General features: G+C 37.1%; 1 protein-coding gene across 1 annotated transcript in view; it reads right to left on the bottom strand.

Annotated features, from left to right (window-relative positions):
• The window catches only part of LOC107571976 (transmembrane protein 132E-like), a 56206-nt gene extending 48130 nt beyond the window's left edge, over nt 1-8076 (bottom strand). Inside the window, exons 1-2 of the mRNA XM_016258376.1 lie at nt 8039-8076; nt 4866-5003 (exon numbers count right to left, since the gene is read on the bottom strand). Coding sequence (XP_016113862.1) covers nt 4866-5003; nt 8039-8076 — 176 coding nt within the window. The remainder of the gene's footprint in view (nt 1-4865; nt 5004-8038) is intronic.
• Nucleotides 8077-25799: the final 17723 nt, after the last annotated feature.

Raw genomic sequence — 25799 nt, 5'->3', positions numbered from 1 at the left:
AGTGTGAGCCCGGCTTTACTTACAATCTCAAACCAGAGCCTTCGCTCTCTCTGGACAAATGTGCCAAGCTGCTGTTTTGGGCATCGCCACAGCTGCTTCTCAGATATGTCTTATAGTGTAGGAGACAGGACAAAGATCTCTCACGTGATCTCTCACATATGAAAAGGAGTAAGGCTGCTATATGGCGGTTCACTCTGAAACTAATTTAGATTAATATGCGCTATATGCTAGGGATGTAACAATTCACTCAACTCACAATTCGATTTGATTCACGATTTTTGTGAATCAAATTTTTTACAAAATGAGATTTAAGACAAATTATAAATTAAATGTGTCCTTTTATTTTTGCTTGGACAAAATGCTGCACGTTTCTTTATGAAATTGAAATATAACACTATAATAATATACTAATATAGCACTTGCATTTCTCTTTTGTTGGTTTTGATTGATTTTATTGTCCTCATTTGAAAGTCGCTTTGGATAAAAGCGTCTGCTAAATAACAAAATTTAAATATAGGCTAATGTAAATGTAAATAACAAAACTAAATTGAAATTTTAAAACAAGCCCCAAATCAAATAAGTAACACAAATAAAAAAGTCTCTTCATGTAAACAAAATAAGGCTTTGTCTGTGCTCTTTCCATTTGAAATTAGAGGCAACCACTGCATTTTAATCATGATCCAAACAAAGATGCTGCATACATGCAACATGAACAGTTTTTAAACTAAATTACATTGTATAATTTCGAAATTTGAAGCAAAAGCAGAATCATTTGACTTCAGTTTTGTGAAACTATAAATAAAAAATATCTGCATGAAAGCTGAGCTGAATGAGACGCAGATTCACTCTCTGCCAGCAGGTGGCGCTTAAAGCGTTTCCTGGTTTCCACTGTAAACAAAGCAGCGCTGCACTTATGAATTTAATATGCAGTATACAGAGACAAGAAGAAAAGAAAAAATACCATCTAAACTTTTCTAAAGACAGTAAGTTCCCCTCAGACATACATTCAAATAAACTCCTACCCCTAATTGAATCGCGATTTGTTTAGCATCTCAACCGATTTGAATCGTCACATATTTGAATCGATTTTCAACCGGCTCTCGGTTAATCGTTACATCCCTACTATATGCACATCAAGTGTTTATGAGAAGTGTGGGAGCATTATCGCGCTTACTGCATGACATGGAGGTGCCTGCGCAATCCCTTACATTTTTTTCCTGCGGAAATATCTTAGAATATGCTACTCTGTCATTTTTGGTCCTACAGATAAGAAAAATGTCTACTATTGAACGAACCAATAAAAAAATTATTAAAAATATTCTCTAATTATGTAGTCCGTAGTAAAAGGTGCATTTCTCTCTAGGCTATTAAAGGCACGTCCATGTGGATCTTTGTAGCCGACACTGACTGAGAAAGCACTAGTTTATTAATAAATAATTAAAATGTCTTCTTCCCCTGGTACATTATATAAACATTATATAATCATTACTTTTGCCGGTGCTTTGTGGCAAGCTTTATGTGCGCGCTTGAGCACGGAATAGGCTATATGCCTAAAGGATGATTTAGCAGTTTATTATATTAATCAATTTAATATAAACATGCGACTAGTTGACTAGAGAAATCTTTAGTCGGGGGCAGACCTACTAGGCACATGGAACCGATTCATTTTTAAAATAAAATGCTATGACGTTACAAAAAGTACGACTGCAAATCACGTCACGTTGAATGCGTTATGAGTCAAATGCTTTTATTTTATTTCATTTTTGGGGGTACTATGGGGATGCTTTGCTCTTTCTTGGGGGTGCTGAAGCACCTGCTAGCCCCTCCCTAGCGCTGCCCATGATTCTAGCGTACACTATACTACACTAGTGGCCAACTCTATGGTCTGCAATGCCCCTTTGTTAGGAGATACTTTTTTGTCACTAATTGTTGCTTGGATAATTTGCAATTGATGTGGCCAATTAAGACTACAAAGCCATTAAGTGTGACTTTCCCACTAAAAGTTTAATTACTTTTCCTTTTGTTTGAACAGAAATATTTCAAGGCGAATGGGAATCAATCTGTATCAAATGTGTTTGCTTTCTTGATGTCCATTCATTGGACACTGCATTAATGAAGTTAATATCGCCTTAATTATTTAGCCATTGCTGAGAATTGATTGTCCAGCACAACAGGAGAGGAGGCCAGGGAAGAGTTTTGCTAACAATCAGTCATTAAAGCACAGCTATAACAGGAGCCAGCTTTCAAAACGCCCTGCATTTAGAGTCATTTTAGGCTCGCTTAATTCTGGAGTGCAGAAACACAGAGAGAAAGAATTGGCGCGTGTGTGCCAGCAACTGAATCTCTAATTGAAAATACACTAATGGAATGATGAGGCTTGTCTTATACTGACAAATAATGCTGGCTTTGCCTCCAAGGTCAGCCCTAAACCACATTCGCAACGTTTGCTCCTAGCAGTGGACTCACTCATTAAAACCGTTAGAAAAGATAGATGGTGAAAGAATATAGGCGGCGTATCCAAAGAAATTTGCAAGTCTAAGAAGAGAACTGCAGTCTGTGGACAGAACGAGCTGCGTTAACAGAAAATCTATACAAGGAAACGGCGTCAACTTGCTAAAAAGCATTCATCTTCTTAGACAACAAGCTCATGCAGGCATTATTGTGTTACAATACAAAAAAGCCCCCAGCCACATCTAGACATATATTCTCCAAAACAAAGAGATGAGTTCAACTGTGAAATAGGCTCAAAACAAGCAGTGCATTTTTGTTAGTTGTGGTGAAAAGTGCAAAGCTGTTTAAACTCGCATTAAAAATAACAAGCAACACCTCTCTATAGTCTGGTTTTACATTGGCGCTTGACAACATGTCAGAGGCTGTTGAAATGTGCTGCACATAAGTAAACTGTGATACGTTTTACGGCAAAATGTTCAAACTTCGTAATTTAATTCTATTAATACAGAAATTAATGTAACAATATTGTACTGAAAGCATCTAAAATGTAAAATATCTGTATAATAAAATTACTTTGCAAATATTTAAAATATAATGGATCCTTAAAAAATGTATCATGGTTTCTAGAAAGAATATTAAGCAGCACAACTGCCTTCAGCATTAATAATAATAGGAAATGCTTCTTGAGCAGCAAAACAGCATTTTAAAATGATTTCTGAAGGATCATGTGACATTGAAGACTGGAGTAATGACTGCTGAAAATTCTGTATTACCATCACAAGAATAATGAATTACGTATGTTTACTAAGTTGTTATTTTAAATTGTAATATTTCATAATTTTTGTGGTTTTACTGTATTTTTATCAAATAAATACAGCCTTGGTGAGCATTAAAAAAACATTTGGATAGTAATCTGTTGATCACGAGGTTATTTTTGTACTAAGAGCTGGTTCATATGTAAGACAATGCTAGCATATAACAACTATATTTCTGTAACAAACCGTACATCACCGTTAAACCATTAGAATGGATTTCCTATTCTGATATTGCGCTTAAATGAAGACGGCTTGACATAGCTTTAGTATGCTACATCGCATTGCTTTTTTACAGTTTAAAGGCTATGGATATTAAATCAAACAACAGACATTGTGTATTTACCATAAGAGATTTTGGTCTGACGATCATTAATAAAATAACAAACAGATACATTAATACAATTTTGGAAAACCTTCTCTCTACTGTAGTATTATATATTGTCTTTTGCTGGGCTGAATAGTCTTAATTGGCAGTGTACTTTTTTTTTTATAACTAGCCTTAAGCTCCATCCTGATGAAACATGCATACTGTGGCAGCTTTCAGAATACACTGCATGCCAGGAAAGGCAGGAGGTAGCATGTATTCAGCTGAATTGTAGGGTTGCAGGTGAGTGACATGGACTTATCATGTCTGACACAAAAAGAAAATGATATGCCAGGGTCCACTTGATACAGAAGGAAAAAAAAAAGTACAGAGGTTAAGAGGCTTAGAAACATGAACAAAACAGCATGATGTTTAATTCAAATGCCTTTGCTGATAATCTCTATGTCGACTCTCAATCACCATGTCTTGATCTACGTGACAAAAGGCAAATAACACTTGACTCTACTGGCTAGATGAATCACTCAATGTTCCTGATGATGGAATGGAAGATAAAAAGCTTCTATAGACTAGAGTTCTGTAGATTTCTAGAAATGTGCATCTACTTCTAGTTCAATTGTTTGTGTATACAAAAAAAATATATAAAAAATCAGATAGATAATCTCTCTCTCTCTCTAAAGTCATAAATCAGTTAGAATTATAATTTAGAATCAATCCTACAGAAAACTAATAGGGTGAAATAAGAAGCCCCTATGAAGAAAACATTATCCTAATAGATACATTCTACATTTTTACTCTTTCACATTTTCGTTATTTGTTTAGGATGACTTTATTTGATTCCTATAGGATTAATTCCAAATTACGGTTTACAAAAGGAATTTTATGATTCTTTTTTCTTTCTTTTTTGAATAGTGATCTTTTAATGTGCTGCTTCTGTCGAAAAGCCCTGCAATAATAATTTAGCATGAAAGAATACACAGGAAGTGCTAATTAATATGAGTACAAACGTTTCATTGAATGTAAGCCTCTCCAATTAGACAGTAACATCCTTAAACAAAGGTCTTAACTGAACAGACGGCATTCTGTTTTAGTTGAATGTTATTCGGATTAACTAGCAGATGTCTGAGTGGGTGAATGTTATGAGTCAAACATGAAAGTTTAGGTTCTCTTTTTGTTGCTGATCTGCAACCAGATTGCCATTCACTACACACTGCTTAGTTTGCCACTGGGGAAGCTGTTCCTAGATCAGTGTACAAAAAGCGGGAATGCTGACTTACCCAGGGACTCCTTTGATCTTGCTGGCTTCCACGGTTGCAATGGAGTGTTTGGCTCCGGACTGCACATCCCATTCAACCTTCCACTGGTTACTCCTCGACTTAGTGCTAAGGAGGTTCACCCCTTTCTTTGCTTTCACCCTGTAAAAAGAGACAGTGGGTTTTAAAGAAATATATATGGCTGGAGTCCAACAAGACTGTTTTATTTGAGTATTCAGAAGGTGATACTGGAATATTGGACATTGCAATACTTAAAGACACTGTTTTAGTGGTAACACTTTATTTTTTAGGACCAATTTACACTATTAACTAGTTGCTTATTGGCATGCATATTACTAACATATTGGCTGTTTATTAGTACTCATAAAGCATATATGAATGCCTTATTCTGCATGACCATATTTTAGATCCCTTAAACCTGCCCCATATATCTAAACTTAACAAGTACCTTACTAACCATTAATAAGTAGCAAATTAGGAGTTTATTGAGGGAAAACAAAGTTTTGTTTGTTTATTTGTTTTTATGGGTGGTAAAACTTTGCCTTTTTTATTTAGCCTGCATGTCATTGGTCAACTGCATGCAAAAATCGGACCAAATTTTCATGGTGAACCTTTATGTTGGTGTGAATTAAGTTTTTTATTTTGCTACTGAAAAGAGCAAGATACAAAAACAAAAATGTGAATGGACTCATCTTGCAAAACAAAACAAAACAAACACCAAACAATCAACAAAAACAAAACACAAAACTAAGCAAAAAAACAACAACAGGATAATATAAATAAGATAAAATAACAAATAAAATAAAGATAAACCATACTTAGTACTTGCAGAATTGGTTCATGTTAAATAAACCCACTCTCCTTTAGAAAATTATTTATAGAAGGACTATAAATCTGTGCTGCAAAACAAATCTATTTCCCATAGATAACACACATGGCTTCTGCGTCTTCATTATGACCTCTGAGACCGTACATCTAAAAAAAAAAAAAAAACATCTTATGTGCATCAATTTATGCACACTAAAGCTCATACTCATCATACATTTCCAATTTATGCACACTAAAGCTCATACTCATCATACATTTCCCCTCTGTCCATTAAAATTCAAAAACATCAGCCTTTTCTCTGATCCGAAACCAGATTTCGATGATAAAATCCCTGTGGGATAAACGAGACGAGACGAAAATGCTGGTCATGTGACGATGACGATAATTAAATGTACAATGCAATATCGTTGACGAATAAAAACGAGACGAAATGTGGCTTACAAAATAAAAACTATGCTAAAATGTCTCTTCATTTTCGTTGACCAAAACGAGATGAAACGAAAAAAAAAATCTCTTAATAGCCCTACAAAAATACACTGAGTGAGCAAAACTTTGTTTAATTACCATTATCTGTCATATAAATTGGTCTCTTCATTAGAAATTAGCCTATAAAATTAGATTTTTTATAATATTAAAAATATCTGTATGACATTATATTCTGCAGTTCTTCTCTGTTGTACCAAATATCTATACTTTTCAAATGATCATATCGAAGTTAGAAATTCAAATATTGTGACCAAATTAATTTTGTAGGGTGCCACAAATTTGTACAAATTTCCAAAGGGTGCCGTGACTAAATAAAGGTTGGGAAACACTGATTTAGAAGACGAAAACCAAACAAAGTTAAGTCTGACACAGAGAAAGGGACCGATGGCCGGCCAGACGGGGTTCGTCTTTTATTTAAATTTATGTGTGTGTACTTCTAACATGTTTGGTTGGTAAAATAAATGTTGTAAATTCAAAACAGAGCATCTTCCGTGTCTGGAATGGATGTATTCTTGAGTCTATAAGGTAACAATAATATAATAAGATAACCTTGTTTGAAATGGGTTTGGCTAAAATAAAATTTTGGTTTCGTCTATACTACTAGGTACTTATACTATATTGACTGGGTTAAATAGAATTGCATTTCTAAAAAGAGACTAAAATATCATTTTCATTGACTAAAACTAGACTAAATGTCATCAGTTTTCGTCGACTAAAACTAGACTAAAATGCTCAGACTTTTAGTCGACTAAAACTTGACTAGACTAAAAAGACTATGAACGTGACTAAAACTAATAAAAACTAAAATGACAGTTTCACACAAAGACTAGACTAAAACTAAAATTAAAACAGGCCACCAAAAACAACACTACTCTGAGGTCTGGCTGAACCAAAGAGTCATGCAGCTGTAATGCAGCCATGCTATACAGAAATCCTTCAGCACACATGCAAGACATGAGGTGATGAATAGACAAGATGAGAAAGAAAAAACGTCTCCAGAAAAATGGAGAGAGAATTTAGAAACCATTACAATAGGGAGATTACGATAGTTTTAATTAGTTGTCTATCAAATTACAAACAAGTTTAGAATTATATCAAGATGTTTCTCACACATTATTAATCCTGCTGTTAAAAGTGGATGATCCAAATTTGAAGCAGCTGTACATATACACAATTGTGACTGCACATCAATTTAATTCTATATTAATGCCTATATTATATTTGATAAATTTGTGGACATTGTAAATAAAGATTATTGGCATTTAACAAGAAAACACTATTTCAGCTTCAAAATTTCACATTTAATTAAATATGTCACTTGCAGTTTCTTTGTAATTATTTGTGAAATATAAGTAATTTCTGAATGAATGAATTTTTTCTGTGCATTGCGTTGCTACAAACAATTAGAATGTTAAACAGCCTACAGCTAATTAATTAATATAGTTAATGAGGCTTATTCGCTATATCACTTGGCGAAATAATTGTTTACTGCGATTATTATTTTTAATTAATGTCATTATTTGAACACTGGTGTGTTTTATCATGTTGCTACTCTTTAATATCAACAGGCTGTGCTGCAGTGCCTAAACTTCCTTAACCATGATAAAATCACCGTAATGCATGGCCTCATGTTGATTATTGCTTTCATTTAAGAACTAAGAACTTTACAAGAAAGTTCTGTAAGATGGATGTTCTACAGTGCTTTGGAGCCTACGGGAACCACACTAAATGGTTGACCAAACACTCATAACGTGACGAAACATTCATTGATAGCAGAAAGTGTCTCCAGGATTAACCTCAGACAGGTTAACCTCAAAAACTCAGTCCTTTCTCTTTGAACTGCTGCTTCGAATTGCACTTACCTGATAAAAGGCGGCCTCTGCTTTGAGGAGCAGACCATGACCAATAGCAGAAGCTTCAGTCGCCCATTTCAACAACCTAGTCAACAGAGCCTTATCTCACCCCCTCAGCTTCTCCATCAAGCACAGTATTGATGATCATAGTCTGTACTGCACTTTTATAAATATTAAATATAAGGGGGAAAAAAGCAGGTCTGACAGCAAAACCTGGCTCGTTTTCAAATCAAACACAATATCTTTTAAGATAGGAGCAGTAATCACAGATTTTTGATGTAGCTCTTCACTTTACACAGCAAAAAGCTGCAAATGGAGATGACTGGAGGGCAACCTCATCATTTTGTGTGATGATAGAGAGTACCATGCAACAATTAGATTATTCAATTTATTAAGCATAGCGCTGAATTACTTTATCTTAAAAGCCTTTCATTGTCCACATTAATTAACAGTAATCCACACTCAACCGTCAAATTTAACAAATGTCTTACGTCTTCAGGCCATATGTTACTAAATGAGCAATTTCAATAGCTGGAACTTTTTTCAAAGAAACGAATCAGCACTTGAAAGTTCATTTAGTGTGTCTCCACACAAACACACAAAGCAAGTTACCACAGCGTCTGCTCTAAAAAAAATAAAAACTTGTATGGTACAACTTTCCAAATGAATGTGAAAAACTTTATATCTTCCCTTCAATAAGGCCATTATTAGGTATACAGGACACAGCAAAAAGCTGCAAATGGAGATGACTGGAGGGCAACCTCATCATTTTGTGTGATGATAGAGAGTACCATGCAACAATTAGATTATTCAATTTATTAAGCATAGCGCTCAATTATTTTATCTGAAAAGCCTTACACTGTCCACATTAATTAACAGTAATCCACACTCAACCGTCAAATTTAACAAATGTCTTACGTCTTCAGGCCATATGTTACTAAATGAGCAATTTCAATAGCTGGAACTTTTTTCAAAGAAACGAATCAGCACTTGAAAGTTCATTTAGTGTGTCTCCACACAAACACACAAAGCAAGTTACCACAGCGTCTGCTCTAAAAAAATAAAAACTTGTATGGTACAACTTTCCAAATGAATGTGAAAAACTTTATATCTTCCCTTCAATAAGGCCATTATTAGGTATACAGACAATGTTCACTTTAGTCAACATGAAATCAAAACTAACTTAAATTATTTAACACACATTCATATTCCTAGTCTTACTCTGATAGATTGTTGCATGAATCTCTTAAAAAAGCTTTAAAAAAAGCTTCTACACTTTATTTTAAGGTCCAGTTCTCACTATTAACTTGTGCCTCAATAAACTCCTAATTACTGCTTATTAATAGTTAATAAGGTAGTTGTTAAGTTTAGGTATTGGGTAAGGATGTAGAATATGGTCATGCAGAATATGTGCTTTATAAGTACTAATAAACAGCCAATCTGCTAGTAATATGCATACTAATAAGCAACTAGTTAACAGTGAGAATTGGTACCTATACTAAAGTGTAATTTTTTTTTTTTTGGTAATATGCCATCAAAATATTCCGCCTCTGAATAGACTTCACTTTTCAGATTTCGGTTATCCAAACCTACCTCACAAACATGTGTAATAGACCACTTTTCATTATCTGTTGAACTCTGGATGTATGAAACCATGTACTGAACTGAAAACTGTATTTTTTTATAGAATATACCATTTTATACTCTGAAATATGCCACATTAAGGAAGTAAAATTGGTTGCGGTGATTTCAGATCGATTCATATTGAAGACCGGAGTACTGACTGCTAAAAATTCAGCTTTGCCATCAAAGGAATAAATTACATTTTAAAATATTAAAATAGAAAACATCAATTTTAAATGGTAATACTATTTATTTCACAATATAACATTTCATAATGTTTTGAAAATAAAATGAAAATGAAGCCTGAATTTAAGCGACATGTCTTGATGTATCAAATGTGTACACTCTTCAGAAAACTCCAAGTGTCCTCTGTGGTGAGAAAACACAGTGATGTTTCAACAGAAATGTGCTATTTGACAGCCTGTACATAAACAAAACACTTCAGCTTATAGGGCTGATCTAGGATATGTTCACTGCAACAGAAACTATGATTTGACTTTCTATATCTAGAACAATGACCAGACACTAAAGTTGCCTATAGCAGCAGTGTGAAACACAAGCAGTGATAAATAACTCTAGCCTTCCCCGTAGTCTCTTACCATAAAAATCACCGTAAAAAAAACCCTTAAACAAGCAGGATGAGAAATGTCAGCAGATGCATGTCTCCAAGGCATTAGGCACTCACTCCCTCTTTCTCTGCATTACTGCAAAAGCTGTCCCTCTCTTCAATGTCTAAATCTGGCCGGCAAAGATTTTTTTTCCACCCATTTGTAGAACCAGGGCTTTCCATTAGTTCCACTAGAGAAAGGGCCACTTGACATGAATAAATGATCGCTGGAGGTCTGCAGGCAAACACATCCAAGTCACAACACACAAAGATTAGTGCATGTCACTAGAATCTTTTCCTTTAAATATTAAAATGACACCCTCACCCTCACCCTCGAGTGGCACGTGTACGTGAAACCCCCCCCCTTGTCCAAACAGACAATAATTATTTCTTAAAAACACCAAAATCTACAGATCAAGTTGCATTTTTATCACTGTTGTGAACTACAATGAAATCAAGATGGTATTAATGTCAGACAGCATTAGTTCCACCGACGCCTGCCTTAAACTGGCCAATTGTGTCTTGGATCAGTATTTTTACACCATATAATTGCATGTATATGAGTTCTGCCTTCCATTTAGCGCCACATAACATCTGTTCCATAACAAGTGTTCCATATGTTCACTACTTCACAATTATGAAAATACCAGCAACAACATTTCACTTTCTTAAGCCTGAAATGCCTCTGAGCCTATTCGGCTGTAGAGCTATCTATGCATCTATTTACTGATATACAGAAATATATATTTATTGATTATATATAAAAAACAATAAATATATCTGCTTTGATTATATCTATTATGTATAACTATTAACATACTCCTGCACACAAGACTGAACTCATTAGATTGGCCATTTGAGACAAACATCAATAGCTCACATGATCCGGCTGTGTGATTGTTTTTCGTACTATTGACTAGGAAGGATCTATAGAGGCAGATGTTTATTTTGCACAATTCTGAGTACTAAGATCTGCCAGTATTCAAAATACTGTTAAACTAAGCACAATGAAAAATGACAATGTGAGAGAGAGAGAGACAGAAAGAGGGTACGCTGGCACCGAGAGGAAGAGAATTATGGCGTTTTTCTGTCACTTCGGAAGAAGATTTAGAACAGAGTGAGACAGTGCTGAACCTGCCAGCGAGGATTTGCACAAAGATGACAATTCATCAAAGAAGGAAAAGTGAATATTGAGAGCAAAAATGGTTCACCATTTAACTTAACAACACAGGGCATTCAGAATGAGATCATATCTACTAAATCTATTTGACTTCCATCATATCAAATAAAAATGCTGAGGCAATTTGAAAATGCTACGTCTGATAAAATATAAAGGGGATGTGACACCATTCATATTCTTTATGACAGTATAAAAATGCATGTAGTCTATATTTTTGGGTGAATCTTACAAAAATATACAACAACCTATAAACAATACCATTTAAATGTTCGGGGTCAGTCAATTTTAAACTGTTATTCAGATGTAATAAATTGATTATAAGTTACAATAAAGACTTTTACACTGCTACAAAAAATTATATTTCAAAGAAATTCAGAAGGATCGTGTGACAATGAAGACTAAATAAATGAAAATTTAGCTTTACCATCGCGGGAATAATTTACATTTTAAATATATTTTCAAATACTAAACAGGTATTTTGAATTGTACAACAAAATGTATGATATTACCGTTTTTATTGTTGTTTTATTGTTTTTCGATCAAATAAATGCAGGCTTGGTGGGCATAAGAGACTTTCAAAACCATAAAAAAATCGTACCGACCCCAGACTTTTGAACGGTAGTGTACAAATCAAGTATATTATCAATATAATATAAGAAATAAAATATATTATCTTGAGGACTGTTGAATACTGAATTGAATCTATTCTGATTTTAATTAAAAATAATAATCACAATCATTGTGCCTGGCCAGGTTGTAATATAGTGATTAAAGTAATCTTGTCCACATTTTTTATTATAATTATTTTGATTAAAATCGGCATAAATTAAATATACTGTAGTTCAACAAACACTACCATAATGCATATTAACTTTTTAACTGAAATAATATACTGTATGATTATTGATTTCATGTTATTACAATGTGGGAAATGTACTCAATGTACTCAAACTAATGCAAAAAATATAATGGATAATCTCTATCAATTAATCAAAATAACAACGTCACCATATTACTACGTAATAAGCCTTGATACAAGGGTGATGCAGAGACTCAAGCAGCCCCCTCTCCTCTCCTCCTGCTGAAAGCTGGAAAGGTCCTGTGTTCTCAATGCAGAGAGAAAGACCGAGAAAAAAGAGAATGAGCCAGAACAATACAGGGAGAGAGAGACACTGAGGAACAATGTAGAAGAGAGAGAGAGCGAGAGCCATGCAGTGGTTTGCAATCCTCCTGCCTGGAACACAATTATTCTAAGTAGTTTTCCCATCAGTAGCAGGCACGAGCGGAAGACCCTCGGGTGAGCCAAAACCTTTTCTGCCGAGGCAATAGGGGGAAAAAGCAGCTCTCCAATTTATTTGATAAGGCAAGCGGAACTCAGTCCTGCCAACTGCTGCAAAGAACAGGAAAATCACCCTCGTACCCTCAGCCAACTCTCATCAGGCAACTGACATTTCGTCAGCCACTTCAAAACCGTGATATGTAACTTCATGATTCATATATATATATATATATATATATATATATATATATATATATATATACTGTATATATATGTTTAAAGTGTGGGAAATAAAAGTCTTTCTGCAAAGGGAAGACCAAGTCTATACAACTGTTTGCACAGTCTATGCAACTAGTCTACACAGCTGGGGAAACAATTAATTTTTTTTTTAATTCAATTCCATTCCATTTTAAGAGAATTACCTTAAAATAAACATAATCATTTTAAAAGCCTACTTTGTGTGTATCCATATACTTTCTTTCTTTCTTGTTCTTTCTTTCTTTCTAGTTGTCTGAAAGTGGCAAGGACTATAAGGCTGCAGCTAACACAGCAATTTTATAAATGTCTCAAATCTTACTATCCTTCTCTTCTTGGATCACACAGAGATTCCACTGGCTGACGTACATACATGCTGCCCACATATTATTGTAGCCCAGTTTGTGCTGATTACGGTGCTACTAAACTTAGTCATTAAAATGTTTATTAGCAACTGATAAAAGCACAAATGTCAGGACATGTCAAAACTTCTCCAGGGCCCAAAACACTCTCAGACCCCAGAGGGTTAACTTGTTAATCATCTTTACAATCAATATATGCTTAAAATGTTAGATTCTATGACATTTTGTAACCATTTCTCTTTATGTTTACAGTTAGCTCACGTTTAGCAAGGTTATGATTACCTTGATAGCTTAGCATAGTAACCAATTGGCATAACACTGAAGAATGTGATTCCATATCACATTGTAGCCTACATACATTTCTTCGGTGCTTGGCCAACAACAAGAACAACAACAATAACAGATTCAGAAGATGATAGTCCAAACCATAAAATTGAATTCAACAAAATGTTCAAAGCTTTTTGTTTGGGCATTTCCTCAGCTTGGCTACCCTGCTAATGTTGCTTACACTGAGACGACTGCAGGGAGCAGCAGCAAGCATGTTATTGTTATGGCAACCAAATGTATTGCAAGCTGATTTGCTGAAAGAGATGGAAAGTATCAGTAACTTGCATCAGCACAGAAATGCCTTCCATTTCTGCAATGTCATCTAACCAAAAACAATAGGAGACTGTAGTAAGAAGTCAAAACAGGGACATGTTTAATGAATTATTAAGACGATCCTGTAAAACTGGATGTCTGGTCACCCTATGACTAAAATATTATGAAACATGGGGTCTGTGATATCAATTTTATGGCATGCTATTACATCAATGCTGGTTTAGTGCCTTACCACACACTCATGAGTACTTTCCTAATCTTCACTAAATCACTCACTTTTAGTATGGATGTACATGAACTGGAGTTGTACATACAACTCCAGTGTCATAGTCAGATTTGTCTGGATGCATGGCATGCTGGGACAGATCTGACGGCAGTGGAAACCACAAGAGGACGCACACTGAGATTAAGTACTAATCAGATCTGAGTTTTATGTGAGTTCTAAGAGATTTTTATCTACATTTCCAAACATTTTCATTTGCAAGCATCCCTCCTTTCAGCCCTCATCTCTCTCTTTCTCTGGCCTCACTTTCAAAACTGAGAGACCGACGGAATAATTGAATTTGATGGGATGATAAATGTCAGGCCGAGTACTTCTGAAGATCAACCAAATATCAGTTTCTTTTCAACACTGAATCAGTGTCAAAAACAATAAGAGAACCAGCAGTTTAAGAGGACAGATGAGAAAGCAACAGACAACCGAGTGAGAGCGACCCGAAAGAGAGGCTTTTGAGAGCCCTGTACTGACTACTCTATGAAACAAAACCTTATCTCTCATAATTACAATAGACATTTTAATAGCTTAAAAAAAGAGTGTGAGCGTGTGACCATGAAAATGTTTATTTAAGGTAAACCAATTGTTAATACGAAATAAATTTGAGGCACACTGTTTGCCAAAAATCTAATTTGCATGTGAACGTGGCAAATTTGAAGCAATGTTTGCCACAGGGGTTTGGAACGCATACTTTGAAAGAGTGTCTGAATGAGAGAGAAAGATGAAAATATAGGCGTAAGAAGTGGAAAAAGGTGTAACGTGAAATTTGAAAATGTAATTCCTGCACAGAAAAACACTCATACATCTTATTGCCACTTGAGCCTTTTCAAGTGGATCAAGCCTCTATGGTGTGGTGACAAAACTAGCAAAAGAGCCTTTTCTAATTAACTCCTCATGACAAATGCAGCAAAATACCACTCTCTCTCTTCTTTCCATTCACTCTCTTCCCATTTAGTTTTTTTCTAAATTGAATCAGTGTCAAAGACAATAAGAGAGTGAACAGTGTAACAGGACAGACAAAAAAGCAACAGAGGAGACAGCAAGACAAAGAGTGAGTGAAAAAGAAGCTTTGACTTCTGAGAACCTTTTATTGACCACTATGTCAAACAAAACCTTATCTCGGTCAATGTCAAATAATAGTTTTCATAATAAAAGAAAGGGCGAAAAAGTATTGTAAAGTAATTTAAAAGTTAAAACCTTTAATTATTTTTAACAAAAAACTGAATTATTAACTCAATATCATTATGTTTTTGGGGAATCATACCATAGGAAATTTAGCAAATTTGACAAGCAAATATTACTAAGCAGTGAAGTAGTTTTGTTTAAATATTTATTTCCTTAAGAAATAATAATAAAACCAACATAGACTCATTGCATTTTTTATATGACCTCAAAATACTTTCAACATAATGCATGATATGTAAACTATTTTACATCACATAACAAGCTTCGTATGTATGGCTTTTCTAACATAGTAAACTTGCTCGGTAGCTCACCTGGTACAGCACTGAAGTTGTGTTGTAGAGCACAGATACAAGTCCCATGAAACATGCGTAACGATAAAAGAACTCAGAGATTTCTTAGACGCAAACTAAAATGACATTATTGCTTCAGCAAATGTGTTTTTATCTCATGTTTGCTTTTGTTAACACTATTGGCTAGATTTAGTGTAGGTGGCACATTATTATTATTATTATTATAGAGCACTAACCTTTAGCGCCACTCACCAGCCATTTAATTTTTAAAGTCTGGCGAAACATGCAAATTGACTTTATTTAATTTATTCAGAAATGAGGATCATCATAGAAGGTGTTATACCATCATTGACCCATCTCATATGCCCATTACAGTTGGTTTAACAGCATAAAAAGTTTAACTGTAAAAATGTACATTTGTTGCAAATAGTCATTTTAGGAATGCACGATATATCGGCCACCATATCGGTATCGGCCAAAATTTTCATATCGGTGCATCCCTAATTCATTTGCATGTGAAAATACATTCATATATCACTTGCCAAACGAATCAGACCTCTATGCCAGGAGGTGTGTGTTTATACAGCTTCAACACAAGAGCCTTTTCTCATTAACTCCTCATGACAAATGCAACAAAACGGCACATCTCGACTGTGAGAGCAGGCATATCTCTCACTCTCTGTCTCTCTTTCCATTCCACTTCTTACCACACATCAATAGTTATTATATTCAGACCACTATCTTTCACCACCCACCCTTGCCCAATCTCTTTCTTCCTTCCATCTCTCCTACACTTTCTCGTGTATTTCTCACTCGTACATGCTTTTCCTCTTAAATAAATCACTTCTTACCGCACAGATGCTCTATGAAACTTTTACTAGGCTTTGCTGGTGCCACATCTCGATAATCAAGTCTTTCTTTCCTTGTAGAGGTGCTTGAAAAGGCTCTTTGCATTTATCTTTCACTTTCCAATGCCTGGAGTGTTACAGGCTCTTTGTGGACCAGCTTTACGATGGCGTCCACTTAATCAGTTCTTGTTAAGACAGATCTATAAGTGGAACACTCTAGTTGAAATAATATGTGTTACATTGGGGAGTTGTTTTCTGTTTGTTCTCCTAGGACAACCAGATGTCCCATTTTCCCAGATACTGTCCTGTATTTCAGATGAGCTGGGACATGTGAAAAGCAACTAATGTACAGGACTGTCCTGGGAGAAACGGGACATCTGGTCCTTTTTCCTGTATTTAGTGTGGTGCAGTAAACCTAACTGTCCAGCAAGAGGTCTGTTGCAACAGAGGGCTCAAGTACAGCACAGTTCCATCAGTTCAAAAGGTCCTGAACCTCTGACTACAGTCAGGCCAGAGTCAGATTTTTCCATTTTGAACAGGATACCATAAATGGAGCGCAAAACCTTGAATTTCTATAAGCACAATATGTAGTGCCTCACAGATGGATTTAAGAAAATCTTCAATCCACATGATTCCACTCTGTACCACAGGAGGGAACTCTACCAGAGAATACATTTTGGCCTTTTGCCACTTTTATTTATAGGTACAGTAAAGAAAGAGACAGCTAATAATGAAAAGGAGGGTGTGTTGCAAGCCGAATTCAAACTCACATTGCCTACGTTATCACCCAAGCGTATGGGAGACTCGCAAATGATTTCAAATTATAAATAAGCAGCTAAATTGTTCTAATAAGCATAAAACACTACACACACACAATCATTTTTAAAAGTGTTGCTTCACCTTATTTTCACAATTGAATGGAATTGAAGAACTGAAAATATTTATAAACACTGTCTAATTTAGTCAAAGCTGAGTATCTTAGAAGGCAGGATAATTGTTTGCTGTTTACATTTAGCATGCATATGTTGTGTTAAAATGCTAAATAGACAGTTCCCTTTAAAGGGAACTTCGAACGGCGTCCTCTAGGGGTCGCTATGGGGGACGCCTCATCGTGACCCGTGTCTGAAGCTTACATTCAAAAAACATCAACAACATGTTGGCCGGCGACAGCCCATGACGTCACTACCGGTGTGACTATAGTATAAATAGGCGCTGGGAGAACACGTCATTCTCTTCTTTGTCTTTATTGACTGTTTTGTTTGAAGCATGCATTCCGTGGTAAGAGTGATCTTTCTTCCTTCATTATGGCGAGCACTAGCAAGACGTTTAGAAGATGTGTGCATCCGTGTCGTCGTTATTTGACACCTGATGACACATATGATCTTTGCGTCTTTTGTTTGGGCGAAGAGCACGCACGCGATGTCCTCGAGGGGGCAATCTGCGTTAACTGAGCGTTTTTCGATGAAAAAGCTCCGCTCTCGTTTGTCTCTCTTTTTGAGGAGAGAGGGGCAGCCGTCTGCTCCCCGCGGTACAGGACCCGTTGCTGCTGAGGCACGGAGAAGAATGAGCTTGTGGGGATCGCAGGCGGATCTGGCCGATGAGATTAAAGAGGGGCTTTCCCTCTCGCGCTCGTCGGCCGTGGACGAGAGTGAGTGGTTCATTGTTTGCTCATAACTGGAGTCACTTAATCATGCAGATTTATGCTACAAGCTTTTGTAGAATTGTACAGTAAGGGAGTTATTTCCTTTAACCAGGAAATTAACGTTCTTAGAATTGACAAGACAGTTGACCCTGAGAGGTCAGCTAAATATCTACAGCGGCTCTAAAATATTCATAATTAATTATAACTAGTTATGATTAATTATTCATATTTCCCATGAGCTGATTCGTTACAATCGTCTGATTCAGGGGCCAGTGCTCTGCTGGGTTCGGCCCTGGAAGAGCAGGAGATGTCTGAGGAGGGCGAAGAGGCTGAGCCCTCCCAATCCTCTTGCCCTGCGTATGATGAGCTATTGGAGGTTATGGATCGTGCCACGGCGAGGCTTGACTTGCCGTGGAAGCGGTCCAAGAAAATGACGTTGCGAGGTCGTCTCGATGAGCGTTATCTTTCTGACCATAGCCCTCCAGCTCAGGTGAGCCTTCCTTTTCTTCCTGATCTCCATACAGAGAGTTTTCCTCATGCATCCATCGGTTCCAGCATACGAGTTATGCCAACATCGAGGGGATGTGCAAAAGTGGCTATGAGAAGATGCCCCTTGTAGAAGAGACGCTGGCTAGCTATCTCTCTATGGGTGAGACATCCTCTCTTAAGACTCCCTCCTTGCCATCTAAGCCCCTTCAGGATACATCTAGCTTAAATGGCAGGGCATACGCAGCAGCAGGTCAGGCTGTTGCTTCGTTGCACACAATGGTGGTGCTTCAGGCGTATCAGGCTGATCTACTGAAAGACCTGGATAAAGGCGAGGACCTTTCTCCCGATGAGGTAGCCGAGATGCGAGACATCTGTGGGTGAACCTGGCAGATATCGGGAAGAAAGAGAGGGGCTTTCTTCTCGATGCTCCGGTTTCGCCTTCCGAACTTTCCGGTACCTCCGTCAAGACAAATCTTGATCAAGCCTTCAAATCCTTCATTCCACGAAGGTCCAGGTCTGAGCCCGAACAACCCAGGGGTCCTGGCACGTCTCTGTCTGAGGATCAGAGACCGGCACAGAAGGCTAGTGTCGCGGCTCGCGTTCCTCCCCCGCCTGCGGTTAGGGGTAGGAGGAATCGTGGGTCAAAGGGAGGTAGGCAAGACCTAAGGGATGTGATCCAGACGAGGCGTCAGCGCTTTCATCCGGATAAGAGTGATACTTGAGTTTCTACTCATTTCCTTCAGGGGGTTTAACATCTGCCCTTATCTTCCCCTTCCTAATTCCCCTGTAACCACCATCTCTCCAACTGACCGAGGTTAGGTAGGAACCTCCTGCATTACAGTCTCCTATGCTGGACCTATGATGTTTCGGTTGGTTCTATGGCTTCATAGTAACCACCTTATTGATGCTCCGGACTAGAGGCTTCTTCGGGTTGCTTCTTGAACGGGGCTCCTGCGCGGGAACCATGGTGGGTGAGTACGATCAATTTTTATAAAAATATATATTTAATATGCTGGTGGTTGTGTGTATTCCATCTGCGAGCTTTCTTTGCAGTGTTTTCCGGGACCTGTGTGTTTCTGTCCTTTTATAGGGTAGATCCTCGGTGAGCACCCCCTCTGCTCGATTCAGAAACCGGGTTCTCGACTTGCAGTGATTACCTCACTCGTCGATGTTGTATCTAGTCAGTATGATAGCCCTGGTTCCGGCTTCATGCTTCCTGGATCATGCGCCAGATCACAGGCTTCTGTGGGAGCCTTCTTGATCATCTGGCCCTAACAGGTAAGTTTTTTGGGGTATGCAGCCTAGGCCTTTGGCCATAGGGCATAATGTCACGGACAGCCATCTAACATCCTAGGGGCAACTCCCATGGCTATGGTAGAGTTGGTACTTAGTGCTCGCCATAGGTTTCTGGCATGCACTCCCCTCAGCATGGTGGCATGGGTATACCGTTCCAAATAGTGACCCCTAGAGGACACAGTTCAAAGTTCCCTTGAAAGGGAACGTCTCAGGCTACTTATGTAACCATGGTTCCCTGAGTAGGGAACGAGACACTGCATCCTCTAGGTTTCCTGCCATGTTTCGGACCCAAGCTTCAGATGAAGAAGTGAATGACGTGTTCTCCCGGCGCCTATTTATACTATAGTCGCACCGGTAGTGACGTCATGGGCTGTTGCCGGTCAACATGTTGTTGGTGTTTTTTGAATGTATGCTTCAGACACGGGTCACGACGAGGCGTCCCCCATAGCGACCCCTACAGGACGCAGTGTCTCGATCCCTACTCAGGGAACCATGGTTACATAAGTAACCTGAGACGTTCTTTGTTTCCTGCACCTATTTTCAGAGCTAAGGTGTCACTTTAGGTCATGGTTTCTTCATTTAAATCACACTTTGTTTTGTAGTCTAAGAAAATATGCCACAAAGAAAGATCAATAATATAAGGAAACACTACAAGTATATAATTGAGCAGGCTCAAAGAATACTACCCTCTTTGATTTTTGGCTCACCCCCAAATGCCCGTTCTTCTGTTTAATATACTGAGCTGTCCTTATGGTCACCTCTATCCTAATCTTCTTCCCCTGGCACTGCTTAAACCGTTGTGCATCAGTTCCTGTCTTCTCATTTTGTCCCTCCTCTCCTTTGCTTTCATGTATGGATGCACAAATGCATTGGCAATGTGCACGAATGCATGCACATCCACATACATATACACAAACAATCTCCCCACTGCTGCTGTCCCTGCTTATGTATGTGTTTTTTTTTTTCGGTAGCTCTGGTCTAATCAGCCCACAGCAATGATGCAGTGATGACTCTGCACCACTGTTATTTGAACTCATGTGGACTTTGTATACGCTTACAGGAACATTTTATTGCTCAGAAGTTGCTGTTTTATAGCTCAGTAACCCTAATGTTGATGTTTCAATGGTATATTAACTGTTTCTCCTAAAATTCATACAGAAGAAAAAACCCAAACAAATAAGACATTTGTTAACATATACATAGTATAAACTACACATATAGATATATGGAGTATAGTAATGTACAGACTTTGCCTTTTCAGCAAATCTAAGCACAGAAATGATTCATGTCTCTTCTGGAACTCTAAAGGCAAAATGCGAAATTACTGGGTGAGTTCCTCAGGAAAAATCCGCAAAAACTGTACTCTTCATTTAATGTTGTTACTGTCTAAAAGAAACAACTAAGATATTAAAGAGATCTCATCTCATTTGTAATCTTTGATCTGAAACACAAAACAAAACAAAATAAAAATAAAAATATCTTAAAAAGGAGATTTTATTTATAATAATTTTATCTGAAACAAAAGAAAAGAAAAGGAAAGGAAAAAAAGATCCTTTGATCTTAAACAGAATACAAAACAAAACAAAGAACTGCACACACACAAAGAAAGGCAAAAAACAAACAAACACAAATTACAACAAAACAGTAATCAAATCAAAACATAAAACCAACAAACAAAACAAAATTTTTAACATATACATTTAAAACAGAGATTTGTATATTTAAAGTATCCATGTTAACATTTAAATAACACACAGTAGTATAACAAAATTTTACTGGTATATAACATGGTGTGATATTACCTGGTATTATCTGATATATCACTGAACCATGGTACCTATACACTTTTTGTTTTGAAAGAGACTGCAGCAATTCCAGCTGGTCGAACACACACTGAGCACACATTCGATGTCCATCATAATATTTTACACTCTGCCATACACACTATCTTACATATTTCTTCCTGGCCTCTGATTGGCTGCATATGTGGGACTGACACAGTGACAACGATCATGATTTCTCATCCTTAAATCATGACACGTAAACCATTCACCACAGGGACTGCAAGGTTCAGTGAAGAGCACTAAGGGTCTCAAACGTTAGTGAGATCCAGCCTGTTTAACAGACTCTGACCCTCCGTCTTGCTCAGGGCCCAGCTTTAACACTGACATTCAGTCATCCATGGCACTCCTTTACTGCACCTCACACTTTATTTGTTCGTGCTCATGTTGAGAGACTCACACATTTAAATAAAAAGAAGATATAAAGCAGAAATGTGTCATTTTTCAATATTAGAAATACTTATTTATGACCCTGGACCACAAAACCAGTCTTAAGTTATATTTGTAGGAATATTTGTAGCAATAGCCAACAATACATTGTATGGGTCAAAATGATTGATTTTTCTTTTATGCCAAAAATCATTAGGATATTAAGTAAAGATCATGTTCCATGAAGATATTTTGTAAATTTCCTACCGTAAATATATCAAAACTTAATTTTTGATTAGTAATATGCATTGCTAAGGACTTCATTTGGACAACTTTAAAGGTGATTTTCTCAATATTTTGATTTTTTTGCACCCTCAGATTCCAGATTTTCAAATAGTTGTATCTCGGCCAAATGTTGTCCTATCCTAACAAACCATACATCAGTGGAAAGCTTATTTATTTGCGTCAGCCCATATCCAAACTGATGTACAAATCTGAATATTTTCAGAAGCAATAGACAGTCGGCAGAGCTTAAATCCAGAATATTCCTTGAAGATGAAAACACAAAGAATTATGAAAAAGTAGACGAATAAACTGGAAGACAAGTGGTGGAAGAAAACGTGAGAGAGATATAGTCATTTCTGCAATCTAAAATCTGTGTTCCATCAAGGGATCAGACCAGATTACCACACAGAGCTGATGAGGCAACATTTACTTTTCACACACTCTGAAGACAGACGCGCTTTATACAGCAGCGTTTGCTCAAATGGAACAAAGCATTCTTTTTTTGTGCTTGTCTTTGTGCTTCGGGGGATTGTGTGTGTGTGTGTGTGTGTTAGGGGTCAGGGACTGTGGCAAGGGTTCTCATCACTGAATTTCAAGGATATATCCTCATAAAGGTCTGTTTTATCATACGATCTCCCCCTCACAAATTGCATTGTTTTCCATCACAAAAATAATGCTCATGCAATATGGATCTTGATGTTGACATTAAGCAAGTGAATGACTTTAAGATTTCAAAACAATACCGCTGCATAAAAAAAGGCATGAAAACAGCTATAAACTTTCAAAATGATTTTTCTGATGGCACAGTGTGATTTTCATGAGCATGCATTCCCGTCTGACAGAATGAAGATGGTAAGGCTCAAATAACACTTGCACCTTCAGCTGTTCAATCATTTCCCTCATTATATCAAATTAATCTAATGATGTATTAATGTAGAGGCAAATGTGCCAAGCCATAGGTTTCCATAGAGACAAATGATGCCATGCACCCAGCAAATTATAATATAATGTATGCCAAATTGTATGTCAATTTTTCAGAGCTGGATTTAAAAGGTATTTTAATTAACAAAAGAAAATTTTAAATGCTGGCCAGCTGGGTTTATTTTTACTCCAGAAGTATTTTAAATAATAAAATACATTATTTTTTTATTTTTATTTTAGAAGATTCAAGTTTTGCATTTCCTGGTTTACAAAGATGTTAGCAAAGAGATTGCAAACTCTGAATCCTGACAGGCACTATAAATATTAGTATTCTGAACTACTGAACTACTTTTTAAATCCAAATTTCAACTCATCAACGCTCCTTTTATTTATTTAGTTTTAATATACAGTATAATATTATTAAAACAAAAAACGTATTTTAAATTGTAAAAATATTTACAAGATTTACAACACAATATTACTTAAAAAAAAAAATGAATGAATGAATGCAGCATTGGTGGGTGTGAGAGACTTCTTTCAAAAACATTTAAAAATCATACCCCAAACCTTTGAATGGTAGTGTACCATGGTGTATGAACATAGCATCTAAAAGTATAATCTATTATATCAAATTACCATATGACACTGCACCATGGTACACAGCATGGTACCTCAGCACCCTTTTGTAAGAGATTGCAATAATCTCAGTTAAATTAAAGCAATTACTGAAATGTTGCTTTATTTAGTGACTATAGAAAAGGCCAATGAGTTCACATAATGTGTCCAGGGGAGAATTAAGTACCTTAATTAAGGCAGAGGTAATTATTCAAGCAGATAACTACTTTTATATTTAGAAGGGTGAATTTTATGATCTGCAAGCCAAAACTCTTATAAACTCTTTAAAACAGAACAAAACTGATACTATTTGGAAAAAATGGCAAGGCTTCATTGTACATATGAAACAAAAGCTCAGGTGTGGATACAGCGAACATAAGTGTTACACAATAAAACAGCTGCAGTTCTGAGCACCCAAAGATAGAACATAAGTGTTACACAATAAAACAGCTGCAGTTCTGAGCACCCAAAGATACAGTAGGAGACATACTCTAAGATTTTACATTTGCATATCTTTATGCACCTGCATGCATATTTTGCCAAGAGTATAAAGGTAAGCTCGTTCCAGCACTTCACATCTACCACCTCTCTTTTTCGCATTCACACAAACTCCTACACACCCCTGTAAGTGTGAAACTAGCATACTGAGGCTCACCACAGCGTTCACTCTCACCCAGCACACCATGAGGCTGAAACCTGCGAGGGCCATCCATAACACACAGAGAGGGAGAGAGAGAGAGCACAAGGCCAGCAAGAAGCTATTTTCCTGAGGCAAAGCCTGTCTTTTCCCATCAGCTTACTTGCTCACTCTAAACAGAGTTTAGGTCCAGAAACCTACTCATGGGGTTGATAGAGGGGGACAAGTTGAGCTTGGCTTACCTACTGTTTGGGAAAAGATCAACCTAAAGGGAGTTGTGCTTTCAGAGAAAATGGAGACCTATTAGTCTTAAGGTGCATTCACACAGACAGGGATTTTATCTCTGGAGATTGCTGAGTGGCTGTTTTGTTGGTCGAAGCAGTCGTTCATTACTGCTGGATACCATAACGCTTTTGAGTGTTTGAAAATCTGATCACAAATGGAATGTAACAGCAGAAAAATTCACGTGTCACTGTAATTTGACAATCAAACTGTTTATTTGGCATTAAATTAGCATTCTGGTGAGAAATGCTGTTGTATATAAATCACAGCAGTGCATACATAATATAATCCATCATGAATAAGATTAATTATTATCAATGCATGAATCAAGCTCACTCAGAATGTGATTATGACAAAGCGGCAACTCTTCCACCTCTGTTCTGTGAGCATCCTGGAGTCCTGCTTAAATAATGAGTTCATCTTTCTCTTCCTAAAGCAAATCTTCAAGATCTTTGGACTCAAATGACTTTATTTAAAAAAGAAAGCGGCCCTCTTAGGAAGAGGGCGCAGTGAGGGACGAAGCACTAAACAGCCATTAAAGATGAGCGGAGGCCAGCGGTAAAAGCCAGAGCGACAGTAGCCCAGTTGGCTGGGAGGCGCCCCATAACAAGGCCACACTAAGATTCTTCCTCTCATTTAAACCAGCCTCACGGAGTTGCCTCAGTTGCTGTGGCGCCCAGCCATGGAGAAGCGAGTGCTTCACATACACACACACACACACACACACACACACACACACACGCACGCACGCACGCACGGACGCACGCATGCAGGCACGCACAAACGCATACACACACACGTACACACAGCTTCACATACACACACACGCACGCACAAACGCATACACACACACACACACACACACACACACACACACACAGCTTCACACA

Source organism: Sinocyclocheilus grahami, unplaced genomic scaffold, assembly GCF_001515645.1.
Source record: "Sinocyclocheilus grahami isolate Dianchi unplaced genomic scaffold, SAMN03320097.WGS_v1.1 scaffold1676.1, whole genome shotgun sequence".
Classification (NCBI taxonomy): domain Eukaryota; kingdom Metazoa; phylum Chordata; class Actinopteri; order Cypriniformes; family Cyprinidae; genus Sinocyclocheilus; species Sinocyclocheilus grahami.
This window is presented reverse-complemented; position numbering and strand designations above follow the sequence as displayed.